At 36.9% G+C, this 9,922-nt stretch overlaps 1 protein-coding gene across 4 annotated transcripts in view; it reads left to right on the forward strand.

Moving 5' to 3' along the window:
* The window catches only part of LOC105049145 (DNA repair protein RAD50), a 51,765-nt gene extending 48,586 nt beyond the window's left edge, over nucleotides 1-3,179 (forward strand). For all 4 annotated transcript variants that reach the window (XM_010928713.4, XM_073260723.1, XM_019852022.3 and 1 more), the window contains 7 exons: nucleotides 946-1,071; nucleotides 1,153-1,205; nucleotides 1,690-1,840; nucleotides 1,916-1,978; nucleotides 2,218-2,351; nucleotides 2,437-2,565; nucleotides 2,683-3,179. In XM_010928713.4, coding sequence (XP_010927015.1) covers nucleotides 946-1,071; nucleotides 1,153-1,205; nucleotides 1,690-1,840; nucleotides 1,916-1,978; nucleotides 2,218-2,351; nucleotides 2,437-2,565; nucleotides 2,683-2,722 — 696 coding nt within the window. In that variant the 3' untranslated portion in view covers nucleotides 2,723-3,179. The remainder of the gene's footprint in view (nucleotides 1-945; nucleotides 1,072-1,152; nucleotides 1,206-1,689; nucleotides 1,841-1,915; nucleotides 1,979-2,217; nucleotides 2,352-2,436; nucleotides 2,566-2,682) is intronic.
* The last annotated feature ends 6,743 nt before the right edge of the window (nucleotides 3,180-9,922 follow it).

Raw genomic sequence — 9,922 nt, forward strand, 5'->3', positions numbered from 1 at the left:
ATCGGAATGGGAATGAGAATCGGAATGGCTTGAAATTGGAATTGGAATGGCCAAATCCTTCGAAGCGTTTGGTTCGTGACCGGAATCGGAATGGAAATTTGAATCCATAGAGGAGAGTAGGGATTGAGTTCTATATAGATTGAGCCATTCCCATTTCATTCTGAAATCGGAATCAGAATGGGACTCCTCCCAACCAAGCGGTTGGAATGAGAGTCATCCATTCCGATTTCGATTCCAGACCCCCACTCTTCTCAACTGAACACCCCCGTAAAGTGCTGAAGGCAATTCATTTTTACATAACAAACGACCTATGTATCACTGCAGTTGTCACCCTGCTTCTAAGAAGAGAAGTTGCTGGGTTCAAGTCTTGGTAGCATATCCGTGAGTATTGGAGCCTGGGGAATTTACACCTAGTGGGTCTCCGTCATCTCCACCACCAAAAAAAGTTGATGAACCTTCCTGCCGCTTGGATATTCTGAAAATTTGGGTGATCATGTGGCCACTTTTTCTTTGACATCAAGACCAATACATGACACGTACCCTTTATTGTTTATGATTTTGTAGAAATACCCATGATATATTTGAGAATATATCTGAAATTACAAAATGGTTTCAAGGGCATATATCTAGTCTGACATTCTCATATTTTTTAGGAAAGAAAACCTAAAAAACGTGGAACTAATCATCAGCCTCTGATGCACTACATTTTATGTAACTTAATTCCTGAACCTACTAGAATCTGTGTTTGGTTTCTCTGATCTATTTTCATAGCATAACTTTATTTTATAATGGCAATATGGTGCATATTACAAACCTCTATTGCTTTTATATGAAAATATTTCTTTCATGTAAATCTTTGTTATTTCATAGTTTGTAATACTAATTTCTTATATTGTCACTAGTCCACTTCAAAGATGGTGTTGACTTATCCTGTGATTTCTACAGCTGAATAGATGCCATGGGACACTTTCAGTTTATCAAAGTAATATATCAAAAAACAAACTTGAACTCAAACAGGCACAATACAATGACATAGACAAGAGATACTTCAATCAGCTTGTCCAACTTAAGGTAGATATCTACTACTTTGCAGTGCTTTTAACTTCTCAGGTTCTTCCATTGGATGCCCTTGACTGATTGATTCTGTTGCAGACAACTGAAATGGCAAATAAGGATCTGGATCGCTACTACAATGCACTTGATAAGTGAGAACTCAACAATGTTTTTTGTGTTCTCTATGCTTATAGTATGTTGAGTCTGTCTTGCATGATGGTTTAGAGATCAAAATATACATGAACTTCCATTGCATTTCCATTAGCAATTAGGGGCTTCTTGCTTTGTTCTAGATTAAGATTTGAGTCTGCTCATCATCGTCAAGGTGTGCCGTTCAGTTGAATCTTGTAATAATATTTTCATGTAGAGACATAAGACACTGAAATCAGCATATGAGGATTTGGCACTCTTGGTTTCAACTTCTTCCTATTTTTCTTTTTTTTTTTTTTGTGCATTTGTAAGTTGCAAACAGCTTGTTCTGGTTTTCTTAAGATTTCTGTAAAGCTTGATTATATGTGCTGACAGATTCTCCATGAGCAATAATATTCAAAGCATTGCACAGTATCACTGCCTTCTTCCATAATTGTGCTTCTGATGTAATCTGACATGCCTAACTGCTTCGGTGGTCTGTCTCAGGGCATTAATGCGGTTCCATACTATGAAAATGGAGGAAATAAATAAGATAATCAGGGAACTATGGCAGCAAACATACAGAGGACAAGATATTGATTACATAAGTATTCACTCTGATTCTGAGGGTGCTGGGACTCGATCATACAGCTACAAAGTAAGTAAAAACAATTATAACTTTCCACAAATGATTTGAGCACATTGCTGATGAATCTGATGTCATGTTCTTCAGGTCCTAATGCAGACTGGCGATGCTGAGCTGGAAATGCGGGGAAGATGTAGTGCTGGTCAGAAGGTAAGAGTTAATTAGGTCTTAATAGCATCCTTGCCTGTAGAATTCTTTCTCAAATGGTACTTTGATTTGATTTGATGGGTACTGTCTTCACGCCCCAATGCGCACCCCCCCAACCCCAACAAAAAAAAAAGAAAAAAACACACTTATGATTGGAATGCACTCTAATTGTGGGATAAGATTCTGTGGCCTGAGTCAAATAGTATTCCTTGTGGTATTAACTCTACATGGGTTTTGCTCAGGTTCTTGCTTCACTTATAATACGGTTGGCGCTAGCAGAAACTTTTTGTCTGAATTGTGGAATCCTAGCACTGGATGAACCGACGACCAACTTGGATGGGCCAAATGCAGAAAGTCTTGCTGCAGCTCTCTTAAGGTAATTCCTTACCATATCTTTTATCATAAATGACAAAAAGCTGGATCTGCTATTAAATTGAGTTTTATATTTCTTGCTTTGTTAGAATAATGGAAGACCGCAAGGGTCAGGAGAATTTTCAGTTGATAGTAATTACTCATGATGAGAGATTTGCTCAGCTGATTGGTCAACGCCAGCATGCCGAAAGATATTACCGGGTCACAAAGGATGAACAGTAAGTCTTGGCTAAATCATTTTTCTTTTGCTTGTTTTATTTTACCTAAATCCATCCTGGGTCTCTTTTATTCTTTTATCTTATATTTCATTGCCATTTTCAAATCTTGATGTCCAGTCAACACAGCATCATTGAAGCTCAAGAGATATTTGATTGACAGAATGAGACTCAAAATTGGTGTTGAGGTTCTCTGCATGTACAAAATGAATTGGTCTGGTTGCTCTGCCAACGTGTTGTCGCCTTGTATGAGCAGCACCAAGCAAGTTGCTTTGTTCAAATTCGTACATGACCAGAGAAGACCATGTAGTGAAAATGCTTGGTGAAGTGCACCCTCTTTTGGACAAAGTAATGATCCCAAATTGTAATTTAAATGTATCCAAAGGCATTTTCAGAGGGCATTACCTGAAATTTAATTTTGTGATTCTTTATACAGACAGTCCAACCAGTCTTGCTCATATGTCAATGGCTAATTACTTTAACAGTAACAGGGTTCTCTGCTATGAGTGGTATGGGTTTTGTTTGGGTTTTAATTTAGTAAGGTCTGTAACATTGATCAGCGTATTTGATCATTGTGATCATATTAAATCAAGTTAAATCAATTGAGATTAAATCAAGCTTGGTTCAAGTTTAAATGAAAGCTTGCTTCTTGATGTCATGTTTTGGTTCAAAGTTTAGTTCAGGTCTAAACTAAAATTTGTTTGTTTCAAAGTAAAAAGAATACCAAATTAAAACTTTAATTAAAAATGTATTATATATAATGTATATAATTTGAATATATTCGTTTTATCTAGTTGAGCTTGATAAAGCTGGGTCACTTATGGTCTTGTATTGAGATTAAATTCTAGCCTGTTTTGCTAGTTCAAGCTTGATTTGTTCAGCTTCAAATTTAGCTCGATTCGAGCTTATCTCAAGCCAAGCCAAAGTGGAGCTCGAGCTGCTTGGGTCCTTTGACACCCCTACCAACACCATCTACATGTTTGCATTTGATTATCGTGAAAATCCAGGGTTTGTGGATCCACAATCTCAACCAATTTCCATCCAAAAGGTTTGCATGTGCTCAGTGGTCACAGGTCACTTTAACTTGCAATTTGCAGTGCTGCATCTATCAAGAAAAGTGGTGCATGCTTTCAAGTGCAGAAGCATGCATTTTTATGTTTAGAGAGTGATGTTTTGTGAAAATGTGTCCTTGGTAGTGTTAAAGCCAAACTTCAGAAATCAAAAGTGTTTTACAATCATAACTGCTAATACCACATTCTGCTTGGTTATTTGATTTATGTTGCAGTTGATGATAGTTGTGAGGAGGTCAGTGGCATGAATCTTTTCAGGATCATGACTAGGGTCCATGATTCGAGTGTTTTGAATGCTGGTTGCAATTTGTTTCTTTTGTTGTCTTTGCTTGTGTCATCTTTTGTTGGTAAGAAATCTTCCTCCAAATCTTAATGGCCTGGCTGAATGCTGGCAGAGCGGCCTGCATATGAAGTTACAGTTGCATATCGGAAATGGCTACATGCAGCAGTATTGAGGATACAATGCCAAAGATCTCTCTCCAAGTCTCAGATTTGAGTCCCCTTAATCTCACTCACAGGAATAATATCTTCTGAACTCTACAAGCTTCATGGAGCAGTAACAGTATGCATGATGGATGACACACTCCCTTTTGGACAGTACTAGTCTTTGATGTGTTGTTTTCTTTTTTTTGGTAAAAGTTTTGGTTGTGTTCAGAAATTTTGTTCTGAACTCTACATCCACCATCCAACTAATGAGACAATTTTATTTGACTAACGATGCGGTGAAGAAAGTGATATCCTGATGCAAAATAGCTCATAGGCAATTTCCAGTGATTGCTTTAAAGTTTCCATATAGACATCAGAAAGTTAGCACTCTCCCGCCTGAAAAGCCGACACCATCCCCCTGCGCAGTAATTATAGAATGAATGTTGGAGTGGGCGACCACTTGCCCAGAAATTTATGTGCATGTACCCAGATGGTAGCATGCATTTGTCTATCTTTTTTTTTTTGGTACAGATGCATTTGTCTATCTTTGCTAGTACGACTCAAGCTCCTTGAGCCCTTGGTCTAGACCTGGAGCAATCCGTGAATCTCCCTGTTTGTTTCTCTATAGAAACAAGAAAAAGGAACATTACATGAAGCAAAAAGTAAGTGAATTTATGGATATACTTAAAATTACTTAAGAATTATTAAAGGGGCAACTAGTACATGAGGATCGTGACATTGTAGGGTCGGTTGGGTCATATATATGTAGGCTCACCATTGTATGCGGTGGTCCCGTTGCACCCATTATGGTCTAGGCAATCTAAGAAAGGGTTGAAAATTTCATTAGATTTCTGGATTGAGTCAGTACAATCAACTAGATAATAGATATACAAGTTGCACTAGGCCTATATTTATAAATATCCAGGAGTAGTTTGGGAGCAGAGATTTTTTTTGCCTGACCATAAGATTCAGGTTGGTCCACTCCCAAACTACTCCTCGATACCAACCTATATTTCTATTATTTAGTTGGTTATACTAGTTCAATCCATAAATTTAATAAAATTTTTAGCCTAATTATCCATATAGACCCTTAGTATATTTTTGCATAAAATAATTGCAACAGAATTTGCATTCTCAACCTAAACCTTATTCATCACTCCACACAATGGCCCCAACAGGATATTATTATCCGAAACATTTTGTGCCAACACTAGATCTTCATAATTATGCTTATTCATGTTAAGAAAGTCATGATACAAACACTATACATTTAAATACTCTTTCCATTTGTTGCCTTTGCTAGTTAATTTTGATCCAGAAAGATCACCAAACTCGATGTAGACCATTTTGGCTGTTACGGATAGGATTGAACAAGGTATAGGAGCAAGGATAGGATTGAACAAGGTATAGGAGCAAGACTGCATCGGGAAGCCAAATCACAGTCCAAACTTTCTGAGGTCCTAATTTGATCATATAACGTCTGAATTCTTTTTCTTTCAAATTGAGTATTTTTTCAAGATCTAGAACTTTGGGCTAGCTCCTAAGAGGCTAAATCAGACAAAAATTTCATCTTTTGGGCTTCGAAATGAACCGGTCAAATCAAAATTTTTTCTATTCAGAAAGACTTTGATTGGGAGTTATCTTCCAATCTACAAAAAATTAGGTAGAGCAATAGAAGATAAAGTTGATATAAAATATAAAACTTATCTTCTGTAAAATTTTAGTATTTTTTCATAATTTTTTATATTTATCCTTTTTTAGAGATCTAGTTCTATTGATGTTAGGAAGAGGAGTCCAACCAAATTTGCTCAATGATGGACATATTTTTAGAAGATAAAAAGAAGAATTTGACTTAAATTGTATAACAATGGACTTCACTTGTGATAATCCGGCTCAATTGGGCCCAAAACCAGCCCACAAAGCCCACCAGGAAAAAAAAAAAAAAAACAGAGCAGGGAGGAAGACTCCCGATCGGAGTCTTCCTCTTCCCCGTCTCCGATCAAAAATCAGAGTCCTAGGGCCATTAAAAGACCCTAGGACGAGCTCTATAAGAACCCCCTCTTCTCCTCTAAGTGTAGATCCTTCGGTCACCGACGATCGTCGGAGTTTTTCTCCGATTTTTCCGTTTGAAGCCGTGACTCCTCGACCCGTGTTCGCCGCGATTTCTCGCCGGTGGGGGTCACCGGAGGTTGTGGTAAGGTCTCCCTCCTCTCCCTCTCTTCTCTCCCTTCTTTCCCGTGCCGGTGAGCACGATGGCCGGCGACGGGTGTCGCCGGATTTAGTTGGAGAAGAAAACCCCCTGTTCGCCGCCTCTTTCCTATGATTTTCCGGCGCCGACGGTCACGCCGACCGCCGGCCCTGGTCTCTCCGAACCCGGGAGTGTCGACCGTTGCCGCCGGCCACCACCGGCCATGAGATGGCCGTGATCGGCCGATCAAGGCACGGGGACCTCAAGGTCCCCTGTTTCGGCCCAATGAAAGCCCGGGAAGAAGAAGAAAAGAAAAGAAAAGAAAAGAAAAAGGGAAAAAGAAAAAGAAAAGAAAAAGGAAAAAGAAAAGAAAAAGGAAAAAGAAAAAAAAAGAAAAGAAAAGAAAAGAAAAATATAATAATAAGAAAAGAGAAAATTTTCCTCTCTCCCCTCTTTTTCCCTCTCTTTCTCTCTCTCTATTGTCTCTCTCTAAAAAGAAAAAGAAAAAGAAAAAGAAAAAGAAAAAATATATATAAATATATTAAAATAATAATAATAATAATATATATATATATGTGAGAGAAAGTTTTTCTCATCTCTTTCTTAAGTCTTTCTCTCTCTAGAATTAGACTTTTTCTCTCTACTTTCTCTCTCTACTTTCTCTCTCTAAAAAAAAAAATCCTATGAATCCCTTATTAGGCTATCTTCTTCACTTTTAGGGACCTATGACCTTAAATCAGGTTAGAGCCGAAGGGAGAGATTTATTGGACTGATTATCAAATCGGTCATTTCTTTATATTATGTAATTTTATTAAAAAATATAAAATTTATTAATGATTTAATATTTTAAATAGGACTGTCTGATTCTTTTAAGGAAGATTAAAAAGTCCTGGACGATCGAGGTAAGTAGATCTTATGCTCCTTATTTATTTTTAAATGATCATGTTTTTATGTAAAGAATTATTATTGATGAAATCATAATTTTTCATAAAATAAGGATCGGCAAATGTGATATGAAAAAGCATGTTTTATTAGGAGCATTGATTTCATGAATATGTCTTATGAAAATAGCATGATTATGAAGCATGAATTTCATTGTTTTTTCATCTATGTATATGTATGCTTTAAGAAAAAGATATAATGATTTCAAAGGCTCTCAGATGGCTATGAATGAATCCCTTCGGGAAGGTCGACATCCAGAGCTAGCATCCACACAAAACATGGCCCTGCCAGTGGGTATAAAGTTGGCACAAGAATTAAGAACTCTGTCAATTAAGAAACATGGCCTTGTCACGGGTATAATAGTGACCTTAGCATGAATATCTGTGAGCAATGTTTTGAAACATGACATGAATACATGATGAAAATGATTTACGATTCATGATTGTGAAATATACATGATTTATGCATGCATGATGAGTTTATAACTTATTTTGTTATATGCTCTATGAAATGCTTTATTTTGTATTATCTGTTATTTTCTAAATATTGCATTATCATAAAAAAAAAACTTATGCTTGATCCGATAAGGAAGTGCAAGTTCTACTTACTGGGCTAGTGTAGCTCATATTTTTTTTGTTTTCTTTTTGTTTGAACAGAGAAATAAGGTTAGGATCGGTAAAAAGAATCCAAGCTTGAAGATCGGCATAGCAAGTTGAAAAATTTGACAACAGAAGTTTAATTTATTTTATAATCATGAATTTGTAGTTATTTATGAATGTTGAGATTCGGGTTAGTACTTGCTTTTGGATTTAGATGCTCTGAACCCATATTGGTTCGATTATTTGATGAATAATAGAATTGAATCTTTTTATTTGACGGATTTTAGATGATTATGATGAATTGGTTCGTGTTATCGTGGGCTCCATCCCTCGGTAGCATGGCCGTGTTATGTCCCCGATTTGGGGCGTGATATTTTATGGTATCAGAGCTTAGGTTATAATCTTTGGGGATTATGATATAAATAATATAAATGGTTAGGATATGATAGATTAATATCAGAGTTTAGATTTAAGATCATTGAGATTATAAAGTGATATCAAAACTTTATATATGATCAATAGGATGTGACCGAGTGGAGTATAATGGATAAAATCAGAGCTTAAGATTATGATCATTAAGGATGTGATAGAATGATATAAAGTTTACGTTATGATCACTAGAGAATATGACTTAAGTAGTATTTGAGCTTAAGATTATCATTATTCGAGATTGTGACTTTAATGATATTTGAACTTGAGGCTAAGATCATGAGGAACATGATAGATATAAAAGTAATGATTCAATAATTTGATTTCGAATCAATAGGTATTATGATGAAATTTATGCATAAGTGGCATATGATGTCTATAATAGAATTGATGAGTTATATTTTAGATTTCAATTAGCAAGGTTGATCTGAGTACGAGAAGTGTTGACCCTAAAATGAAGTGGGAGGTATTGATATATTATGTTAGGTATATTTGATGACATTGGAATGCTAAACCTATATGGATAAAGGACATGATAACTTTGCTGATTTTGATGTTAATTTCTTTGCAAAGAAAGGTTGGTTTGGAAGTTGTCTAAATGATTGTAAGGTAAATCGAAGGTTAACTCAAATTAATTCTAGACATATTAGATTCTTGAGGAGTGGTGAAGTTTATGTAATAAGTTCAAACATAGAAGGTGGATGAAGATTTAATTTTGATGTGCTATGCCTAAGAGATAGTAATGACAAAGAAACCTTAAATTTTACCCTTAATTGTATATGAAATCTGAAAGTTGGATCTATCTCTGATTGATTTAATATACGAAGATATCTTTTATTTTTGATAGACTTAGATAATTTGGTAAGTTGAGATCAGAGTGCGCAGCAAAAGCGTGGTGGTCTGAATTGATTAGAAATATTAATTCTTTAAATCAAAAGATATTATGAAATACGTTAGTTGGAAATAAGGAAGGATTTTACTGATAATAAATGGATGCTAGAAAAAAAAATTTTTTTTTTCCCTCCGAATTATTGATCGAAAAGAGCAAGTTCTAAGACGGCATATCTTTCCGTATGTAAAGATTCATTGGAGTAATCATGAAAAGAAAGAGGCCACTTGGGAGCTTGAAGATGATATGAAGATGAGATATCCATACTTATTTGAAAATGAAGGTATGTTAAATTTCGAGGACGAAATTTTTTTTTAAGGAGGGTGGAATGTGATAATCCGGCCCAATTGGGCCCAAAACCAGCCCACAAAGCCCACCAGGAAAAAAAAAAAAACAGAGCAGGGAGGAAGACTCCCGATCGGAGTCTTCCTCTTCCCCGTCTCCGATCAAAAATCGGAGTCCTAGGGCCATTAAACGACCCTAGGACGAGCTCTATAAGAACCCCCTCTTCTCCTCTAAGTGTAGATCCTTCGGTCACCGACAATCGTCGGAGTTTTTCTCCGATTTTCCCGTTTGAAGCCGTGACTCCTCGACCCGTGTTCGCCGCGATTTCTCGCCGGTGGGGGTCACCGGAGGTTGTGGTAAGGTCTCCCTCCTCTCCCTCTCTTCTCTCCCTTCTTTCCCGTGCCGGTGAGCATGATGGCCGGCGACGGGTGTCGCCGGATTTAGTTGGAGAAGAAAACCCCCTGTTCGCCGCCTCTTTCCTATGATTTTCCGGCGCCGACGGTCACGCCGACCGTCGGCCCTGGTCTCTCCG

Source organism: Elaeis guineensis, chromosome 7 (assembly GCF_000442705.2).
Source record: "Elaeis guineensis isolate ETL-2024a chromosome 7, EG11, whole genome shotgun sequence".
NCBI lineage: Eukaryota > Viridiplantae > Streptophyta > Magnoliopsida > Arecales > Arecaceae > Elaeis > Elaeis guineensis.